This window comes from Temnothorax americanus, unplaced genomic scaffold, assembly GCF_048541705.1.
Source record: "Temnothorax americanus isolate GAGA-0224 unplaced genomic scaffold, ASM4854170v1 Scaffold1, whole genome shotgun sequence".
Lineage (NCBI taxonomy): Eukaryota > Metazoa > Arthropoda > Insecta > Hymenoptera > Formicidae > Temnothorax > Temnothorax americanus.
In genome coordinates, this window is record NW_027509230.1 from 5,719,675 (window position 1) to 5,743,353 (window position 23,679).

Consider the following 23,679-nt stretch of genomic DNA (forward strand, 5'->3'; position numbering starts at 1 on the left):
TTCGACGTCTCGGTCTCGTCGTCTGAAGGAAGAATACCCAGACATTGTCTTAGCTACAAAAACGCCGCGTGCTTGCCGACATTTAGTTCGTTTTTCGCGACGTTCTCTAAAGCTCTGTCAGCTTAAGCTAACAAACAACATTTTGTTTCAAGCTACAAATGAGAGCTACGAAGTTTGCAGGGAACAATGGAGCACCTGTAGTTGTGAGGATAGATTGAGTGCGATATTACAGAACGTCGTTGAAATAACTACGGATGTTAATTTTCACATTAAAAGATATATTACATGCTCCATTAATAACACTTTATTAGTGGCTTATCAATATTCAGGAATACTTGACGCCGATTTATTAAGACAGCATGCAGATGTTATTACGACTTGTTACATAATAATTTTATCGATATGATTATCGGGCATTTACAAGTTGCGCATAATAATATGTATACTTACTTCGAGAAGGGATGATTTCGTATGCAACCTTTCGCGATACGCGATTAAGACACGCGAGATTACGATTAAAATGATTCGAGAATTTAATTTACGATGTGGTCGAGGACAATGTGGTGGGTAAACATTCCGGCGCATTTTATACGGCCACTAAAACCTGGCGGCGTGCCACCCGACCGAAGGTCTATTATAGTTTTGTTATGACAGCGGGCCGTTTCCGTAAATTAATGCTGAACCAAATGTATCTCGTTTTACGGGGCCGCCGGTTGTATTCCCTAATTGAATCGGTAAACACCATAAGTTAGCCGGTAAGTAGTCATGTCGACATAAATCACTTTTGGGAGATGGGCTGTCACCTCGTTTCCTTTATACTCATAAATGGATAAGATCGATGAGGCAAAAGCTTACGCTGAATTTTCAACTAAAGATTGTACGAATTTGTGATTAATAGTTATAACCGTATCTTCAGATTTTCGTTTTTGGATGTCATAATTATAAACATCATTTTATTATATTTAGAAATATTTATCGATAAAAATAATTTTTTCAACAGTGGCATCCGAGTTAATATGCAAATAGGTTTATCGAAACAATCTTTTTAGCCGTAATTCAAAGGACTTAAAGCTTTTTTGTCATTTATTATTTTTTGCAAAGAACGTGTGATTTTGTTTTACTTGCATTGTCTTAATTTGACAATTGTAAAAATATGGGTTGATTTAATTCTATCATCAAATGGAAAGCGAAACCGATAGCTCTTTTCGCGTGTTTGTTCATCTGTTAAGGACTCTCGGGACATCAAGCAATCAGAGTGCTATCTCGTCAGATATAAAATTCAAGAGTTACTATACGATTATCATAATTATCTTACCGAATTTCTATTTTGCGTTATGCAATGTGTTTGCATTTGATGTCGCCAGTATTTCTCCATCGCTCGTTCATTATTTGGCTTTGGCCACGCACGGATCTCGATATTTTTATCTCGAGTATGTAATAATTAATTTGGATATCTCTTCTATAAATGCAATGTTCCAAGTGTCCAATAAATTAACTTAATTTTATGAATTTACTCAAGTATGCTTCATTCGTAATACACTTTTTAATTCTGAATTTGATAAGACATTATTTGTTTCAACTTGAAATTTTTTTCATAAAATATTGCTTCAAACATTTCCTTTTAAAATGGCATTTGTACAGACAATCACTGTATTACAAAAAATTCATATCGCAGCAGCTCTATGAGCAATTTCTCATAGCAGTTTCTCATTAGATTCTCTCACAATATTTTCTCACCTAAAATTTTCTTAATGTATCTCTATGAGTTTGAGTGAGCTTTCAGTAGATAGCTTTGTGAGGCGCGTTCTGTGATCACAAGTTCCCAAGATCCTCTCGCATATGCCCTTAATTGCACGCATCGCGGCGTCTGTGTTATCCTGGAGAAACTAGAGAAGCGTTCGCACCTCATAGAAGGAGAACCTTTATATTAACTCACTTTACGCTACACATACCGTGCTTCTCATCAAATTAAGTCCGAACCTTGTTACAAACTTACTCTCTCTCTCTCTCTCTCTCTCTCTCTCTCTCTCTCTCTCTCTCTCTCTCTCTCTCTCTCTCTCTCTCTCTCTCTCTCTCTCTCTTCATCTCAACATACTGTGTATTAATTTGAAACTTTTCTTTCTCGACCATATGTATATTCGTGAATTTAGATCACGTCTTGTTGAAATAAAATTTTTTACATTTATATGCTACATATATAGTTCTTGTTGACTTTTTCTGTATGAAAAAAAAGAACGTTTTCTTGTACATTCTTGTTTGTCGTCAGAATTTTGTAACAATTTACCGTATAACCATTGCGTCAAGTACTTCTCATTTAGCTAGAAAGTTATTTATCAAGACGTATCCAGTCGCCTAAACATGTCTACTGGTTCAACAACGCTTTTTATCACGCCAAGACCTCCTTTTCTTTTCACTGACGGTCACTTCAACGCTTTCTTGAAGAACCGTCGCCTCTGTCATATATAATTTTTTTCCGCGCGACGCGCAAACGGTTTGGATGGATACAAGACATTAACTCTGGCTACGGTGCACGTAATATGTTAATGTCACCGATGACAACTGGTCGTTTAATCACTTAACGCCTCCTTTGAATGCCAGAAATCGCGTGCCCGGAATGATTCATCGGCCACGACGGCATCTCTCCTCTAATCTCGAAATTCCTTTCAAATAGTCGCAGCAGCTGCCTACTCCGCGAGGCATTTTCATTTTTTACGTTCTCTTAATAAATCCGTTACGGGCCTCGACGTACATTGTAACATACATCACTTTTGACTATTTTATGCGGAGGAATGCCGTTTTATAATATTAAGTCTTACGGGAAACTTTGCAATTTGTCGATACTTCCGCAAAAGATATATATGCCTCCGCGAAACATATGAATTCTTTAGAGGCTCATGGATTCTTTAGATTATCAGCATTTCAAGTACCGGGATTCTTTTCACTTCCGATTGAATCTTTCAGATTCTCGCTCTCGAAAATTCCATTTTTGTGTTCTCGACTCCATTAAGGGGTCTCATACTCCTCGAAATCCACGCTCGTGAAACTTACGTTCTCAGACGTGAATCCTCAAAACTTGAGACAGTGAAATTAAGTGATAAAGACAAGACGGTCTCGCTTTGAATGACAACGGATAAATAATTACATTGGTTAATTACAAAAAGCTCCACGCGAAATTTCGACTCTGTGCGAGATCTCACGCGTTTCGGCGACCTCGTATTATCGCAAAGTACACTCGCCACGCGGCATACAAATGGGATCATTAATGTCGGCTCTTAGCTGTATCTGCTTTACAAGAAGAGCCCGCTCGTTTTGCCATAAGTTATACTTCATCCGGGCCATGTACCGGGGAGGCGCGCGCGCGAGAAAAAAGAGGATAGTCGTGTATTCGTTTTCCGTTCTTAGCTGACGCTCGTAGCCATCACTCGCCTTTCCATTGCACACGCGAAGCGAAGTGAATCCATCACATTGGATCAGATCGGTAGGCGAGATTTGCCACGCACGCCGCATGAATGAGCACGTGTGCGAAGAATCAAATAAACTCGCATTTTTCATATGTCACATATACATATAATACACTTACGTGTTCGAGACACATAATAAAATTTTATTAAATATTTTAGATATAATTTTGGTATGTCGAACAAAAGTAAGGAGATCTAAGAAAACAATTAATAAATATTTGAATTTCTATCGTATTTATTTTACATTTCCTTGCGGAAGGTCGATTTTAAAATCTTTTTTTTTTCATTAGAGAACTAAGTGTCAATCTATTGATATTTATTGATATTTATTGAAATCTATTTATCTTTGTTTTAACGGATCATTTTCTGTTTTCTTTGCGGGCCATTAATAGAGATTTCCTAATTCTTTCTCAAATAAAACGCTTGGTCGAACTATAGATGAACGGAGAATTACGCGATTTTAGCGGGAATAGTGCTGTTGGCTTTCTCGTGTCTCGCAGGTGGTCCGTTCGTATTCGTTAAATCTGGCTGGGGGCCGATACGAAGATAAACAGAAGTTACACCTCGGCTAACACGCGCGGGAATTAACATAGCTGTGCGCGGTTCGACGTTTAAAGGCCGATCGCATTTCCATACCGGTGCTATTCGGTCCCGTTCGGCCCGTCGGGAATCCTTTCCCGATGTCCTACGCCGGTCTATATTTGCCCTCAGACCGCGACCAGGACCCATTTATATCCCCTTATCCCTACATCTTCGCGCAGCAGGGCTCGAAGGCCCAAACTGCGCTTGCTCTCTCTTTCTCTCCTGTAGCTCTTCAACGTCCTCGCTTTCCACCTTCCAGTTTGTCTTTCGGGAAGATGAAGTGTCGAGTCTCTTGCCGTGGAACTTTGACCCTTTACTTCTGAAGTTAAGTGCGAGAGAAGCGAATGGCATCGACTTTCGCTTGGACTTTTTAGAAGGCGAAATTTTAAATAAATATAAATTATATGCAGACTCTAACTTATCGAAAATCCCGATGTTCTTTAATTGAATTAATCTGGGAGTGCTCTTGATTTTTGATTCTTGGAATATTCTTGATCGAGAAGAGATTCGCGTGCCAACGCGGTTAAGATCATAGGATTTGATTCGAATGTCTTTATGCAATGAGAGTGTGAATTAACACGGATGCGCGCGACGTGCATGTCAACCTCTTGACAAAATACTTGGCCGGCATTCGGCTTTATTAGCGGCTTGCCGGACATGATCGATGCAGATTCTGGTTGACGCGAATAGCTCGTGAAACCGCAATGCGCTTCGTAATTAGATGTATCCGAAAGCCGTCGACATTAAAATGCGCCGGGGGGAGCCTACTGCCGGTCTCGCCCCCTGCCCTCTTCTTCCCCATTCAGGATCAAAGGACGAGGGACGGATTTTGAGTTCTCGCGCGCATCTGTTTTTCATTCATTCGGCGCGAGCGTGTTGATTTCCGCGCGCGAGATTCCTCGCGTCTTCGTTCGCGCGCGAACCCGCGCCGTCCGGCCGCGAGCGGGGACGCGAATCTCGCCGGGAATGTTCCCTCATTAATAAAGAACAGAGGAAGAGATAGAAAGAGAGCATCAGGAGGATCGTCGTCGTCGTCGTCGTCGTAGGCGCTCGCGCGCGTAGTCCGCTCCGCTCCGCTCGACGGCAAACGCGAGCGGAATGCGCGCGGCGCGCATACTTTCATCAATTTCGCGTGTCTCGCGGCACCGCTCGCAGTTATTTCATTGACGACCTGTCGGCGCGGAGGAGGGCGAAAAAAAGAGAAAGACCGGGATACGCGGGGATCCGTGTATTTTGGGAACGAAATCCCGTAAGCGGGAGAACGGTAGGTATTATAAAAACAGCGAGAGAGAGAGTGTATATACGACGAGCGGCGATGTGCCATGCCGATGCGTATTACGAAAGTTCCACCGCGAAGAAATTACGGAAGGGATAACCAACTGTTAAAGGGTGGATGGGGATGGAGTCCAACAACCATTCTCTCGCCGCGGTCTCTCGTCTCTCGACTTTCCCCGGGACGGGGGAAAGTGCTCTTCATCGTCCGAATATCGAAGAGTTTGTCGCTTGGCTTGCTTCCACTCGAGCGACGAAACATCAAAGCGATTCACCCACCTTCGTAGAAATTCCCCACGGCCCCTCCCCCTATCTTGCCCTTTCCTCCCCCGACGGCGTAATAATCATTTATTATCCCGGCAAGTAATAACCACCGCGAGACTATGCTATGAAGTTACGGAAATTAGGCTTTGTTTAAAAATTAGCCACCCGTTCTCTTCTTGCCGGGTTCTCATAAACTTTCCTCCGCTCGCGCTTCATCAACCAGCCAATTTCCCCATTTTCGCCGTAGAGCCGAAAAACTTACCACAAAGCACCCTTTCCTCCGCGTATTCTTTACCCTTGCCGCGCGTAGAAGTGGCTTACTGTTCGCGCGCCGAGAAGCGTATAAGAAAATACACTGCTGCAGACTCTGTTAATTCTAGCCATCTTCTAATGCAAGAAAATAAACGGATAAATCAATATTATTCGTATTTAAAAATATGTTAATTTTCATAATCTTCTTTCACTCTAATGATAATTGAAGCAGCAAGAAATGAGAAAAGAGAATTTTCATCTGTTATAGGAAATATATTTATGTCCGTGGATAAAAAATCGAGCGGATACGAAAAGTGCATATAACTCTCGCACTGTATGAAAGTACCTCGACATATCTCGTAACGAATGCAATTAGAGAGGCAGCGATGGTTCAATTATCGTTAATGCGAGCGAGCTCTCGTGTGACGCTCCCGGATCGAAAGAAAGAAACCGCACGTGCAAAGAAAATCGCGAGCCCGATTAATCCGTAGTTGATTCGTTAAAACCCGGAAGCGCGACCCTGTTCGGCGAACTCTCCGTTAATTGTCTTAGTCTTCGATCGTGCCCTCTCCCGCCTCTTCCTTTCCGCCTCCCTCGTCCACTAATTGAAATTCTTACCTAAGTACCTGCGCAAACACAGAATTCACTGTTAATTGATCGGAAATTAACTCATTGAGTTACCGCGCACGTTAGGATACGATGATCCGAGAGAATTCAAGGACTCAACAAGTCGTGGATCTAAGGTTCTAAAGAGCTAGGATTCCAAGAATCCAAGAAGAGCTGGGGCTTCACGGAAACCTGAAAAGTTATTAACGAATGGCGATAGTTATCGGTTAAATAAATTGTTTCCAGCAAATTGTACGCCGGATAAAAATGAACACCGTGTTGAATGCCGATTGAAATTTCTCTCTGATATTTCAAACAGTCCCTTATTAATGTTTCAAAATGGATAATCGATAACAATGCGAAGTTGCTAAATTGCGGTATTCGAATGAGATTATAAAAGAACGGGTTTGAAATTCATAAACTTTTCGTATAGATAAATTATAGATAACATTCCCGGCAATTTTCTAATTTAAAATAATATCGTTCAGTTGAAAAAGGAAAGAGAGAAAGAATTAATTTTATTAAAAAATGCTCTATCATAAATTTCTGCCGGCCGTATATCACGTTTTTTTCTTTCCGTCGAGACATTTTGTTCTTTTCACCCACACACGCCGACCGTCAGTCTAGACGAGCAATTGAAGAAACAAAGGGGGCCGTGCAATTATGCCTCGCAATTACCGCGTCGCGTCTGCGCGCTTCAAGAAGCATGGCGGCCGCGCCGCGATGCCGCCGGACGTCTACACGCGTTTTTGACGGAATCATTTGTGCACGGAACATAAATCTCTCTGGTAACAATGTGGGATGCGCTTGTCGAACTGACGCATACTCGGAAATGTCCATTTCTTTTGAATTGAAACAATAGTTTCCGCAATTGTTTGTTTATCCAAAAAATGACGAAAGTTTAATCTTCTGAGAGACAATTTAAAGATATATAAGCATTAATATGCTTTATTTTAACATTATTTTCGAATACTGACTTTTTCTTTGTAAAATGCAATATTTAAAATAATTTTAGATACCGAAAAGTTTGTTATTTTGTTGTTAATTAAGTAAATGCTCTTATCGTTATAAGAAAGACATTTTTCTGTTTGAGAATCGAGCATAATATTCATTATATTCAATTTTATTTTATTTTTTATTTGGTAAACCGGTTGTTATCCAGTAAATTTATCTGGATGCATCGCTAATCGTTAATCGATGTGCAATCGCGCGAAAGATAATTCGCGAATGGTTCTCTTATTTCATTTCCGATCCAGCGGGACATTTTCATTAGTCACGAGACGCGCCGGGCAGAGAGACACTGGCACTGCCCGATGACTCAAGGATTGACTCGAGGACTGTCGATTCGTCACTGTCAGCTAGTGCAATGTCACGAGTGCCGAGATGAGACGAGCGATTATGAGAGTGAAAAATGATCCGCGAAAAGTCTCGGCATTTGGTCTACAATTCCTTTTGGTGGACCATGATCGCCTACATATTACTATAAACGAGAAATTAATGTGCATTCAGCTTTAAACACTATCTATACTTTGAATTTTAAGAAAACAAGTCATTTCAGAGAAACAAATCAGATTATGAATTTTTCATATTCTCTGCATATTTTTAAATATGAATATATTGAAAAAGTTAAAAACTCGCATGTTTGATATAATTATAATAATCTAAGACGAGAATTTACGAATCTAAAAATTTTTTAAATAAATCTCAGATATATTCTTCTCTATAATATCTCTTTTCGCATCTACGCCTCCAACGGCTGCTGCTACGATTGCAGTCTCTCTTTTCCGTCCCGGATCGATATAGATGTTTCCGGGCCCGTGGATCGAATTTTTCAACCATCGCCGCTTCTGGCTGGAATGCACTTGCCGCTTCGGGCTCGAGACGGCCGCGAGAGTTCAAAGGTTAAGCAGAAAATGTCGTACATATAAGCATGCCGAGGAGGCGGCAGCGGTCGGTGAAGATAGTCGAGATGAGAGAGAAGGAGCCGGAGGCATCGCGAGCCCGAGCTACCGGCGGAAGCTAAACGCATATTAAAGAGGCTCGTAAAATCATAAGCATTCCGCAAAATCCGCTAATACGTCGACGAGCCTCAATGTTGTTGGCCGGCGGCGCGGTGCTGGGTGTAATGAATGTATGTACGTTAATTTCAATAGAAGCGACATGAGAGAGACGCGCCGCCAACACCGAACACACTCGATGGGGTTCACTTTGAAAATGACAAATTTGATGAGAGCTATCCGGAATGATGCACCAAACTTCATAAATGTTTTTATTAGAAGCTATTTCTCCGAGAATTATTTTTTCTAAAATTCAAGATTCTTTGAATTGGATTTTACATTTGAATTATTACATACCTCGTACGTGTTCCGCGGATTTTATCTATAAACGTTTCCCGGCTTCTCAGAATCTAATTTCTTTGGGAAAGTCACAATTCGTCGTTAATCTTTACGTAGTGAGAATACTCTCATCATTCGGAACGGTCGTAAATGCCGGGCAATAGCTTCCCGACCGCGATCTCGATCTCGAGTGCTCGGCTCTGTCGCGGTGGCAGCGGCATTAGAATTGAATTGAATGAGGTTTTCCTCGAGAGCCAGTTTCCACGGAGCGGGCTCGTGTCGCCATTGAGACGCCTTTTGCCTTTTTTCTTTCCCTTCTGAAGCATAGGCGTCGACGAATAAAAATTTTTGCGAGATGAATAACGGAATTTTTTAGATAAAATTTTTGACGTCGAAATGGACACGGTTTGTAACATCTAATGGATATTTAATATCAGCACATTTAACAATAAATAATTTATTTCTTTCATGAAATTATAAACCAAATAAATATAGAAAATATAATAACAATATTTTATATGTATGTAACAATTATATAAATAATTTTTTATGACTTATTATTAAAGCTCAAAATATAATTTCTACTGCAATAATAATTTTGTTAAACATTTTGAATATTAAAACGTGACGATAATAAATTAAACTAAAAGTTAAAAATATAAAATACGTCACTTAACATTTGCGCAAACATCGGCTTCGGGTTGTCGGCACCAATGGCCAGCTACCTTCGTTCTACCTCACCAGTAATCAGTCGATCGATCGTTCGACCGATCGGTGTGTGCGTGATCTTGGTGAGCGTGATTTGTGTCCGCGAAAATTAATCACCGCTCCTCGCACGCCGCGCCTTTATGCAGCGAAATCGGCGGCGACGCTTCGTAGAATCGCGGAAGCCACGCGACCTGCTGTTATTTATGATTGGCAACTGGACGCCATTACTTGGCGCAGGTTTCTCAAGCTCTCTAGTTGCCTTTACATTGTCACACATTGGCGTACCTACTATGTGCAGAACGTAACGGTAAACTTTAGTTTAGGCAAATTACACGTATGTGCGTAAAATTAACAAAATTTTTAGATATTTATTTAAGGACAAATCTAACAAGAATAAAATTAATTATATACTTAAGCAAAAACCCATTGTTTCAATATACTTTGCAAATTTAACATGGAAATAAACATGACAGTCTCTACGAAGCTATATAGTCGGTCGAACTTAAGTGATGAGAATCTAATGACTTGAATCCTTCAACGCTTCGACTCGTCGCTGCAAGTCCGCTGTGAGGAATTTTGTGGAAAGTAACACGTTACAACGGCCGACAAGGTAGTCGTCGGAATTGTCGGGATATGCGACAATTATCGGCGCGACTTTGCCATATCTCACGCGCGCGTCACATGACGATCGAGTCGTAAGTCCATCGAGCCGTGCGAGCCGTGCCGGGGTACTTCGCCGTCAGCTGCCGGCGGCAAGGTGTGCCGCAATGCGTTACATTCCTTGGCGCTGTTCTGTTTTTAGTCTAGGATCGCCATTCTTTGCGACACGCGCATTTCTACGCCCCGTGTCCGCTATTCCGCGCGCACGCGCCCGCTTTCAGCGACACGCATTCCGCATTGAGACATGGACATCTAAAAGTACTAATGATAAACTTTGTCCTGGTACTCTTGGTAACCATAGTTTACCTTCGATATCAGGGAAAGTGGAATCATTGAAAGAAATCATTGAAAGTAGAATTGCAACGAAAAAAAAATGATCAAAGTTTCCCAGAGATTTCAATGTGTACATTATATGCTATTAGATTCTTCTGAAATGTTTCTCTTTGAGAAAAACGCTGCTCCGACAATGACGAGATTTGTAAAGACACGTATAGTTAGCTATTAGAGAATTCTCTACATTTCGCGGCAATAAGAGACCTCGATATATCAAGACGGAGTCGAGCGAGCGTTCCCAATATCTTTGCATCGGGGGCAATGGGATGCACGGAAAAAAATGATTGATCCGCAGAGCATGCAGTGAAGAAGTTTCCGAGTTATGCGAGAAAAGTTAGGATCGGTCGATTGGTAGTAGCCTCGCGCCGTCGTCGTCGCCGTCGAGCGTTCAATATTAATCGAGCCGCGCAGCCTGTGGATCGCGTTCCTCGATCTCCGGTGCCGGCTCGCTCGCCGCTATAATGAATCAGAAAAACGCGAGTGCCGACACGATCGACGAGAATTATTCGTGAAATCTGAACGGTTACATCTTAGTATCCCGCAAGTTTATTATCCGCGGATAGTCGTAATTCCTCGGCGTAATTTTTTCAGAACCTTGCCACACCGTGGCCACGCGTCTGAGCGAAAATTACTTGCATCTCTTCCGAAAACGCAATAATCAGAGCTATCGTCGATTAATTTAAAAAATACACATCGTTTGTCGAACAATGCGAGAAGGAAGTCACGTCGCGGTCATCTTTCGTAACACACGTTGAGTCAAGATTTATTATCCTTCGTTGTAATTGAATCGAAGTTAAGAGTTTTATCTAAACTTTTTAGGACAATGAAGATTAATGGATTTGTTTCCGTTTCGTATACGACCTCGCTTAAAAGCTCTCGTTTAAGAACTGCTCTCAGCTGCTGCGTCGCGATTCCGGGATAGATAAAAACGTGAGTAACACCGAGTCGAAGGTCGACCTCCGGTAAGAAAAAAGAAGATACCAGAAACGGTGAGAAGGCTCCGAGATGCGGCGGCAACGCGAGGCGCTTTTAGCGCTCTCTTATCAGACCTGATCCGATACGGTGTTCAGTAACGACGGCTACCTACCGCAGCGTCCTTGGGTTGTACTCTCGCCGAACAGGACCATTACCAGCTTATTATTATGTACCTCCTCGCCAGCTTATTGAAAGTTCGCGGTCGAGCACGTTGTCCAATAAAAACGCGATATTTACGTCCAGCTGCGACCCGCTGTTGCTATACGAAACTCTTGCTGTACTCATCAGCGTCGTTTCGCTAAAACCACCCAGCGTCTCTTTAAATTGTTTGCAAACTCGGAGCCAAAAATTGAATGTCCATTTCTAAGATCTTAAATCTTCGCGCGTATTGAATTTGTTCAATGTTTACTATGATCTCTACGATGTTACATTTTAATTCTTTTATATCGTTAAATTCTTTTGAATTTTCAGATTTCTATTCTTTCGTATATACACACACACATACGCGATTTAGAATTTTAATTTCTTATATTTTATATTGTCGATTGATCGGAAAAAAGGGTATCCAAAAGGTTTGAAAGAGATTATTCCAGGCGAAAGGGGATGAAGGACGAGATGAGGGGTGCGGAGTAAGGAGCCGGTAACAAGCTGCCATGCGGCCGTGGCGTATCTTGCAATTTGTTTGCCAGACACGGCCATTCATCGACGCGATTCTCCTATCTTCGCGACGATGAGAGGAGTCCGACTGCGGGGATCGCGTCTATCGATAAAGCCACGCCGCCGAGCGAACGGGCTGCCTTCGCTTTTAAGCTTAGTTCATTAGCGATCTTTCCAGGTGGACGACGCCGCGATCTTGCCGACAAATTACAATGAGATCGTGCCAGACATCACTATAGATGTCGATCCTACTGTGCAATTTACGTTAAATTTCTTTAAAAAAAATACATTTTTTTTAGAGATTTAACTAAAATTTGAGTTTCTAGCAAGAAATCTCGTTCCTCTAGCAATTAAATACTTATCTCTGCAGATTCTATAGATTTCATTTGTCTTTTTAATTTTTTAAATGTTTACCATCTATTCTAATTAAACTATATATTTGATGGGACAGAGCTTACATCGAATCGCAGAAAACAATGTGATAAGAAAAAGAGTCTCGGATTCACGTGAAAAATATCGTACGGGAATTCCGACACCCTCCGAATAAACCCCACACTATGTGAATTTTACTCGATGGCATATAATCGTAAAGCCGATAAATAGAGCCGGATTCCAAGCGGGGCCTAACGCTTCATTTCAATCATACTTACGCCTCGTACTAATTAATTGAACAATTTATGCCGACTCTCACGGACAGTCATTATCAGCTAATGTTGCGTCGGTGAAGATGCACACGCGTCAACCGGGGAGAGGGGGAGTGGGATCCCTTCGAGGTTCAGCCATCGCTCGTCTCAATTAGCACTTTACGCGAATGCGAAAAATGCCGGCCGATCATTCACGGAGATAACGCAGAAACGCGTGTAACGCCTCCTCGCTGCGATACTTTGGGCGACCTTCTTTTCGGCGTCACCGAGGTGTTTTCCGTGTCCCCACGGTTGCAAATGCATCTCGCGATAAACGCCATGTCGCTAGATGCCTGAGATTCCTGATTTGATCGATCGTCACCGCGGTGGATATCCTATATACAGACGCGCATTGATACGCTGTGCGAAAGTAACGAGAAGAAATTTATTACGTTATCGTTACCAGTAATTTTTCCTTTATGATTCTACTTGTAACTATCTTGGGGATGTACAGCATATTCTGCACACGATATATAAATTTCTTCGGATATTAAAAATCTTTTTGCGACCTTTTTATATTTTTCGACACTTTTACATTTTTTATACTCTTAGGTTTCTTGAACGCTTCTTGGATGCTGGGCGACTTACAATTAGAGTCATGTTCATTGAACGCCAGTCGTTTCAGATTTCCAATATCTTTGATTTTAATTTTCCAGATCCCACGGGGGAATCTTCCTTTCTTCTTCTTCTTCCCTTCCTTTCCTCGTTCGTCAGTACGCTATTCCTGCCTCGCATTTCCAGCTAATCGTCTGCTTTAGCGTGTACCACCCGCTTTATCTCCCGCTGGACTCTGCTTCATAATAACAGCTAAGTGCTACCAGACGTCCACAAATGAGTAAACGGTGCACCACCCGCTGATAAGGGTATTCCGCCGCAAGGAGGAATCGCGCGTCGGTATCCGTTTAATGCGCTCCGCCGTAAACGCGCGAAGATACACCGTGAATAATATCGCCGGCTCGCGATATAAATGCAAACGCGTACGCGCGGTCCAGGTTTGACTAAAAGATTACCCCGCTCGTTACCGGCTTCGGCGTGCTGCTGGCTGTTCGTACACGAGGCGATAAATAGTGTCAGCTTGCGCCAATGTGGCGTCCGACTTAAGAACTGAACGCGAAGAGATTCCGTGGGAATAAAACGCCTGTCAAGCTTAGAAACTATCAAACCGATAATTAAGAGAATTAAAATACAAAGGAATCAAATTTGGAAGAATCTCGAGAAAGAACGGTTTAAAGAACTGTTAGAATTTAGGATTCTATAAAACTAAAAATTATAGCAAGACACAAAAAGTTTTCCTTCATTTAAATTGGGATACTTTTATATTGTCTTCTTCTTTTCTTCTTCCTCTTAATCCGATGAATTTTCGAGGGAAGAAACTGTCATGTGCGTCATATTTTAGTACAATTGTTAATTAATTTTCTTTACTTAATAAGCTTAGGGACTCTCTCTCTTGCTACCGCATTACGAAACTCAGTTCAACGAACCTCAAATATAGAGACTCTCGAAACTAATAAGCCTAGGATCTCTCAGAAGTTACGATCTGTGGTAGCTAGGATCCATACGATATATCGTAGTCCTTGTAGAGATCTATAAGACAAAAGGGAAAGAAATAAAGATGCGGCCTCGGGTCTTTCGTGAAATGACTCGACACCGGCAGGAAGGGCGAGACGGACGGTTGGGGAGGGTGGACGGGCGAGAGGGGGGCAAGAAGAAGAAGAAGCAGCGAGCGGTGGCCGTGGAGAGGAACGGGCGGACTCGCGCTTTGGAATGCTTTGAAAGGCCGCGGAGCAGCTCTCTTGGCTAGAGAGCGAGGAGAGAAAAAGCAAAAGAGGAAGAGAGGCTGTCGGGGACGGTCTTGCTTCAATTAATTACCACATTGTCGTGCGGCCAACCGGCGCTGGATGTTCCACCGTGGTAATCTATGGAAGACCCGCTGCTCCTCGATTTAATCTCCTACGCGCTCTCGACCTCGCGAGCGGCGAATTTCGCGCGGCGCAATCGAACGGGCATCGACGTTAAATAAAAAGTTGTTAGAGAGACTCCGATAAATTTATCGCGAGATAATAATCCGCCGATTTTTCTATACGTATTCTTCTCGTCGATAGTCTTATATTCTTGGCAACTTTTTCTTCTGCTTTTTCCTCCCATATTCTCTAAAACCATCAAATTCTAAATATGAAAAAATAGAAACTGACGTTGGGAATTGATTCTGGATTTGCATTAATTGATAGATCTCAATTGATAGATTTTTAGTCGACCCACATTGTCAATCCAAACGGAGCGATGCTATTTGCGTGTGCTATTTCAATAATTACACAAGCGCATAGTTCTCAAGCTGGTACTTCTGACGTAATCGCGCAAAGCAAATCGCCACAAGACGGTTGTGCATGTAGATGTGTTGCGCCGAGAGCTTAAAGCTCTCCTCTAGCTTTCGTCGCGAACGACGCGAACCGCCTACCAATCAGCAGTCGCAAAGGCCACGATGACAAGCGGATATACCTTCATTCGACGACGCGGACGCCTCTACCCCCGGGTCATCGCTCGTCATCACTTTGTGCATCATGGCGGTGATGTGTACTGCATTTCACCATGAAACGGCCGGGGCCGGGGGCCCGAGTTTATTGGCGTAGATAACGATAGCATCTCTCTCGCGGGCGTAGTCGTTCGTCTTTTTTCTCCTCTTCATCGTCTCCAGCACCGCTCTCGTACCCGCGCACCCTTCCGCCGCCGCCGACCGGCGCATACATCACCGTCAGCTTATTTCCGTGCACCGCTGATGCATGCACGTAATTGGTTAGGCGGGGTAGCGAACGAAACGCTCGGCTCGTCGTTCGGTCGTTCTCCACCGACCGGTAGGCAGGAGAAGCACGATTCGCAGTGATTTGTTGGACATCGACACGCATTTTTGCTCCCGCAGAATCGAGGAACTAACTGGGAAACGTATTTTAATATAAAATCACTGTTGGGTAGCTCGAAACAATTATATAAATTTATTTTTATTTAGTTGTCTAATGGTTAAATAATTATAAGTAACAGACAAGATTTCGATGCGATCTATTTAACCATTTGAACTTAATTCGCTCTTCCAATAGTATATATAAAAATATTATGAATATCTTTACAATTAAAATTCTCATCAAATTTTTGCTAAGGAAAGTTGTCTGAAAAATCGGACAATTTTTTTTACGCCATTATGTAATAACTATATCACGGACGATGTTCGTTGCGGAAGAGCGCGTGACGACCAAAAGGGTTGAATTAATGGGCCACTACGGTGTCGAATTCTGGCGCGCGGACAACGTGGAAATCAATGGGCCGTTCGCCACCGTTCCCGTCGTCGACATTCTCTTTATAGCGCGCGAGAAAACGCATGGCCCTGATGTCACGCGGAAAATCCCGGCTATCGCCGTTAAAACGCGCCGGTATTTACGCGCTCGTATTTCTCTTGTCCTCCCATCAACACGATCACTGCGCCATGCGAGCAATGCGATCGTCGGCCACGCTCCTTGGCTCGCACGATTTGCCGCTCGAGAATTTCGTCGATCGACGACAATTGGATGCTGGACGGGCCAAAGAATAGAAGATGATCGAGAAATCGATATAGGTACGACGAAAATCTAGAACTGCGATGGTACATACGTTACGTATGCCAAATACTTATCGTATAACTACTTGTTGGAATTTGATCGACATTTTCGTAGACATAAACATTCAAAATCCCAAAAGCGTTTATAAGAGAAATCGAAAGTTAGAATTAATAAAGAAGCGTTTGAAATGATTAAAAAAGATTATTCTACTGCAGTATTTAATTTCTTGGAATTTAAGATTCAAAATTTGTGGGGATTTTCTATTTTACTAGCGCTTTTTCTCCGTTTTTGCTTTTTAATTATCGTTTGTATGGTTAATTTGTCATGCTTCATGCAAACTGTACATCAACCGACCAATTAAACCAGTTAACTGGTAATTATTAACGATTGACCAAGTTCTGAGCGAATAACCGGTTAACCGGCATCGTTAACTTGTTAACCGATAAACAGCGCGATCGCGTGTGAAGTTCGCGTAGAAGCAATTATGATTCTTCCTAACGAAAAATCTCTCGCAGAGGGTTCATCCGTTGGTTCATCCACCTTAACCTGTCACTTTTATTTAACCGCTGCAATTCACCAAAGAGACAGCTGTCGCTACTATTTTACAGTGTAAACTCAAGATTATAAAAATATAGAGATAGAATTTTATAACAATCGATCTCCATAAGAAGATTGAAATTTAAAAAGTAACCTTGTAGAAATTTAAAAATATCATAACTAAAAGTCATCGCGATCTGAAGTTCTCTTGTTTTTTTAAATAAAAATAGTTAAAGTAATTTGTTAAATCATCACGTCGCCTAAAGTCAGCAAAATCTTTATTAGATGTATATAATTTTCGTATGTATAATATGTATAATCGAGAAATCTTAGACTCTCATAAAAATCATAGATCACGACTTTCGAAGTAAGATTCTTTACAAAGTTAAGATTCTCAGAATCGACGATCTTGCATGCGAGACTAATTGCTTTCCATTGCAGCTGAATGTTCACCAAAGATCCCTGGAAGCAGCCGGTATCGAGCTTTGCGGCGCCGGCGGAAGCGTCCCTCAAGGTCAGCCGAGCAGCGCGGGTTCCGTAGGGTCCGCGCCGAGTCCTGCGTCCCCAAGGCCAACGCCGCAACCGCGACCACCCCTCGCAACCACCACCTCGCAACCCTCGCGAACGTTGGACGACGACAGATCGACAGACGGTGAGATGATTAATTGTCTCGGTTTGCAGCAACGTGTGTCTCGTCACGTGAACACCTGCGTATTAATACACCGGCTCGCAGGCGTGGGTGCCGGCACCACCGAGGACTCCGACGACGGTGAGAGCAGAGCGCAGTACGTTAACGCGAATTGCGTCGTGTTCACGCATTATCGAGGCGACGCGGCGTCGGAAGTGGAGGAACACTTTCAAAGGGCCCTCGCACACGACAAGTTAAAGGGTAAGACTTGATAAATAAAATTATCTCTCTCTCTCTTTATATATAGCAATTAATTTAAAAAGTACATGTAATTGTTTAAAAAAATTATGAATATGGTAATCTTGTGAACTCCAATTGGATTGAAATTCGTTTTATTCATCGTATCAATGGGGGTGCTCGAATTTTGGAGTCCACCCTCTTTCCGATCTCAATGAAGTCGAAAGGTTTCGACGTCGAAACGTTTCCGAGGCGGGTAATAAAGTACGCCATTAGGCGGCGACAAGGCTAACAAGCCTCGTGACAATTGTAGCTCGCTCGTGCACTCGCGCCAACTTAAAACGCGGGCAGGGCAGGGCAGGGCAGGGCCAGCGGGGAGAAAAGAGCGAAGGGAACGCGTCCCGGCCGCAAAGAGAGAAGAGCCGCAGGGACGAAGGGATAGGAGGGAAGATTGTCAGCACGCGAGCGGGTTTGGCAAGCGATCGGCAAGCTCGTCTATATCGGTGTCGTTTAAGGCCGCATTTATCCCGGCTACGGTACGCCGAGGATCAGTTCAGTAGCCTGCTTAGAATTCAAGACAACACGACCTAATTGTTACGCCTCACCACCTTCCCTCCCGCCCTCTTTCCTCACTCTCGTCGTGCCCTCCCCCTTCTGCTTGCGCGCTAACTTCCCGCGACCGTGCTCGTACGAATGGTAAATTAAGAGCTTCGCTGCTCCGGGAAAAGAGGGATGGTGGAGGAGCGCCGAGGAAAGACATTGTGAGGGAAAGGAGGGCGAGGAGTGGAGAGGCGACATCGCGGGAGACAGTTTTAGCCGCGGAATGCCGGGTAACGTACGTACAAGGACCGAACGACTTTGAGCCTAAACGCGCACGTTGCGAAAACAAAGAGGGAAAGAGGAGAAAGGGATGGCTCAATGGAGAAGGAGAGGGTAGAAAGAGAAAAGGGTTACTTTCGGAATTAAAAAGGAATTCGAGTAATTGGCGTGGAAAAATACGCCGGGTTCCGCTTTCAAGCAAACAAAAATTGTTTTGTTGCGTAGAAAGATAGAGTTATTCTTGGAATTGTGTGCAAAATGGAAGAAGTATACTTATACATACCTAACTATACTTATCTTGTAATTAAATAAATTCGATATATACAAATGTAATATGGTTATAGAAAATAAGATAAGAAAATAAATGCATGACTTTTCTAATCGTTTTAAGAATGCCTTAACTTTTCTTAGAAAAAAAATTTTATATCGTGAAAAAACCATTTTTAACGCATTAAATCTCAATTATCTCGGAAACTTGACATGCTGGTGAAATTTGGCTCGCAACATCGTTTCCAGCATTCATAAATGCATATAAGAAACATCTTATTTGGTTCAAAATAATTTTTAATTATAAATGTATTATTTTTATAGAAAGAAATTAAATTTTATTAAATAGTGTAATTAATTATTAGATTATAGTTAACAGATTGATAATAAGAAACTAATACTATCCCAATTATATTTATATGTCCTGTTATCTTGAAAATATTTCGCTGTCCATTTTGCTATTTAAGGACGAAGGGTGGACGCGATTGCGAAAGCGGTATCGAGATTCGCAAGTCGTCGATTAAAATGTCGGCGTTTTCTGAAGTTCTGAGGAACACGCGGGTACTTATTGGCGAACCAGGCTTCGACAACCCTTTCTACTCGTTCCTCCCCCCCCCGTTCTCCTCCACATAGAGCGATACCCTTTCTCTCCTCGGTCGCGGCATCGGCAAAGAATAAAGCCGGCTGCAGACGGTCGACACTCTGTTTCTTTAATTGCGTTAATAAATAAAGGACAGTCGGGGCGAACCGGGACCGAGGCAGATACTAGACGGGAAAGGAGAGAGGGGTCGCGAACGGTCCCACGAAGTCCTCAGCCGTATCCTTGTCTATCTCGAGGATTAAAGGATCATGCTTGTACTGACAATACATGACAATACACAATACTTTTCAATTAGCTCTTTATACTTTTCAAAAATGTAACATTTTGTGTATATTAAACTGATGACGATTAATCTTTAAAGATTCTATATTTAATTTTGTTGATGCATTTCTGTGATTCCAACTGAAAAATTTTTCTCAAAGTTCTAATTAATTTTGTATTCATTCTGAGAGAAGCTTGGTAGAATTTTTGATAGCATATGACATTTTTCGTCCAATTTTCATATTTGATTTTAACGAATATCGTATTATTAAGGAGAAAAGGTATACCTGTTGATCGAGATACAGTCCTGATTGCCGCTATTTGTACATACTTAACGGAAAATCATCGACCGACAGGCAGGAATCAATTTAATTTATAGCTAATTTGTAGATACTTCGGACTCGTGCGATTAATTAATTGCGCGGTGTTATTATACCACACTATCGAGGATCGTAACTCCACGCGTTATGACTCGCCCGTTTATGTAAGACCCGGTATTTCGTCGTCGATTTACCGGTTAGGCTACCGTCATCGTAAAACGTCGTTCTCGTGTCAAAATCTATATATAATAAAAGATGTCCGTTCGTCTGTTTGTCTATATGACAACCGTAATTCCATAAAAATGCAAGGTATCGCGACATCGGGTCAGAGAATTTCTTTAATGAAAAATTATTCCACGAATATACACGATTAGCGGCTTTCTCCTAACGGTGATTTAACGATAAGTAACATATAAATTTTTATATTGCACATTAAGTTAATAATATAATATATCGCTTAATTATATACTATAAAACCTATAAATTATATTATTACGATACCTATTTTTACCATTATAATTATTATATACACGATATATTACGTGACATATTATTAATTCCATATTACCATCACTTTGCGCGATTAATTAACGTAAATGTGACAATAATAATTTGGATTCCTTTTGACGAAGCTTTATTAAAATATATTTCGGTGTCGTTCCCACGGATTTCGAAGGGCTTCGCTAAACCGGCAGGCAGACTCCCACGGGATCAAATCGGCGGAAGGCAGAAGGGTACCGCTCGGTTGTTTTACAAGCGGCCACTCTGAAGCCAGAAGCTTGTCGTGTATCCTCCCGCAATCCTCTCGCGGTCCTCTCTCACGTTGGATTCCTCTCTTCTTTCCTGTTTCCTTCTTTTTGTTTTTTAATCCGTCCTCCGGCCAATCGAAACGCGCGCCCGAAGGTTGTGGACCAACGCGCGAGGTCGACCGCGCCGGTCCACGATTTATGCCCTCTAATTCCCTCCCCGCGCGCGCGCACACGATTTCATCTTCGGCTAAGTCGCTTCGATTATCTGCTAGGAGAGGCATACCGGCTGCTAATTTACTCCGCCGTTACAAACTACGATGATTTAGCCGGCCAGCAGCGTTATTTATTCTCTCTAGTTAGGAGTGGTTTCTGGTGGAAGCGCGACCGCTTGGAACTCGTTTTCCGGGGGAGAAGAACATCTTCCCCCCGCGGAGAAAGAAACAACGAGTTATCGGTGGTATTCATCACTTAGGGATCATCGGCTTGGTACCAGTATTTATGGCGCTGCCTGCCCTGAAAATCGTTTTTCTTTTTCTTTTTCAACAAACGTACGACTCACGCTTCTGAACGGGAGAAATAAGAATGGCGCGATATTTAGCAGCAAAGAATAAAATGTTCTACGATCAGATTCCGACGGAGAGGCGCCGAGACGTACGGGCGCGCTCGGAAAGGGTTACATAAACAACCGGTAGGAACCTTCCGATCGCTCTCCGATATTTTCTAGAGTCAAGATGAGAATCTCATCGGAAAATTAAAACGCGACTTTTCACTCTCTCTCTTTCTCTCGTTTTTCTCGGAGAATTTATAAATGCACGTTTTCTCGCGCGAGCCATTAAAAGCGCCGCCGCTGTAAAACTGTTTTCTTTTTTATTGCAGAAAATATCTCCCCTATGTCCATGAGGAACTTTCCCCCTTCCTTTTGGAATAGTCAGCATCCCAGTGATGTCTACGAGTACCCGACGGATCCGTGGCATCCGCATTACCCGCAGTACCATCACAGGTCAGTGCTACCGATCGCTGTTGTCGTTTTCTATTTCTCTCTCTCTCTCTCTCTCTCTCTCTCTCTCTCTCTTTCTCTTATATCTCTCTATCTCTCTATCTCTCTATCTATCTTTTCTCCGTTTTACATAAATGGCATAGCTTCCTTTTCCCCCCTCGTGCCTTAATAGACATTCTTTACAATGTTGTGCGACGGAATATCGGCGCCGTGTCCACGTCCCATTGATTCTTGATCGCGCGCATCGAGTAATTGCGTGTAACTCCAGCATCTCATCACACCGTGGAGACGTAAAACCGGGACCACATGCTGGGAATTTTTCCCGTGAGCGCGCCATCAAATGCTAACATAGCTCGTTAATTAGTGAGACGAGAATTTTCTAAACCCGATCTTCAGTCATGTTGAATCAACTATTCGATAACTTTCATTATTTCTTTTTTCTTTCTTTCTCATAACTGCACGTTGATTTGTATTCCTGTCCTACATTCTTAACGCGTGATAATGTTGATTGTCATCACCGTGACGGTATGGTTACCATGCATATGAATGAAATTCGATGTATCGGATGAACAGATTTTTTTGCTAAGATTTTGAAGCGACAGATGTGAAAGAAAAAACAAAAGAGTTAAATGCATATGGGAACGGAGTGAAAGAAGGAAAATTAAACCGAGAGAGAAATAGAAGAAGTATCGCCGATACCTTTCATTCTTTTTCTACGGCAGCGGTGACAGACTTGTAATTTATAGGAGTGACCGAATCAGTGCTAAAGATCTCGGCGTTACCTGCTCCCGACGGTTTTCAATATTTTTCACATGTTCCTTTTCTCTTTGTTTTCGCTTTTAAAACCATCCGCTCGCTACCCCTATTCCGTTTCTCTCTTTATTGGTTGCTCCTTTTACTTTGCCCCTTTCAAATTGGCATCAGGTACTGATGGCACGTATTATTTTACATCTCATTGATCACGACACACTCAAGGCGATTATGTTGACACGCTAAGAACCGTGGTGCTTATGTTTATTTGTTGATTTGGCGCAATGCAGCTCCGTGTATCTTTCCGTATGTCAAAAAGTTACGTATGTCGGTCGGTTAATCTTATGTGCTCCGAAAATTATACTGCATTCTGTGTGGCCAGGTTTTTTTATTCACTCCGCGTATATCCATTTCCTTCACAATTCTCACGTCGTAAATTTTCCCGTGCCCTTTTTCTTTTTCCAGGGCCGTGCACGAGTACCACCACCACAATATGGCAGCGGCGGCGAGTTATAGTGGCCTTCTGCTGGGTGGTGCACGCGGCCTCGGCCACCACACGTCTCACCACGCGGCGCATCACGCGCACGCCGCGGCGACCTACAAGGAGTGGACGTCGGCGACGCCGTCGCAATCCCTCGTCGACGCTTCCTCGGCGCCGCCCTATCCTCACGGCCACTACGCACCCCTCTCCGGTAAGTAAGTAGACTTTTCCATGTTTGGTTTCACCAACGGCGAATGGACATCGCGGATAAACTCTCCGTTCGAAGAGAACGCGCGTAGAACATTTGAGATATTCGCGATATTCGTCACTTCTGTGAGATTCGCCCAGAGAAGAAATTGCCCGTTTAATAAATAGCGGTCGTGTTCGTCGTTGGCGAAGCCGATTATCGCGAGATTATCGCATTTTCTTTTAATTTCATGAGAATGAGAATCCTTCGGGTTTTTAATGAAATTATTTAAGAGAAAGGCTTTTGAGCACTTATTCTCGGATTCCCGATATTTGTTCCTGATTTATCACGCCGCCGCGGTCCCGATTGCTCCATCTGATATACTCGCGTATATACGAATCGTCGGCATATCGACGGTGCGTCAAAGATCCTGCCGTGTCCTGACTGTGTCGAGCGACAACAGGATGGAGCT

The 23,679-nt window shown here is 42.7% G+C and overlaps 1 protein-coding gene across 6 annotated transcripts in view; it reads left to right on the forward strand.

The window, feature by feature from the left end:
- The window catches only part of Vg (transcription factor vestigial), a 45,734-nt gene that overhangs the window by 13,739 nt on the left and 8,316 nt on the right, over positions 1–23,679 (forward strand). For 2 of the 6 annotated variants that reach the window (XR_013260293.1, XM_077426756.1), the window contains exons 2-4: positions 17,352–17,799; positions 21,669–21,792; positions 23,005–23,231. Coding sequence is in view for 5 of the 6 variants with exons in the window: in XM_077426756.1 (XP_077282882.1) it covers positions 17,352–17,799; positions 21,669–21,792; positions 23,005–23,231 (799 nt within the window). In the remaining variant the exon portion in view is untranslated. Of the gene's footprint in view, positions 1–17,351; positions 17,800–21,668; positions 21,793–23,004; positions 23,236–23,679 lie in introns of all 6 variants that reach the window. The other 4 variants (XM_077426738.1, XM_077426768.1, XM_077426748.1 and 1 more) reach the window with 3 other exon arrangements.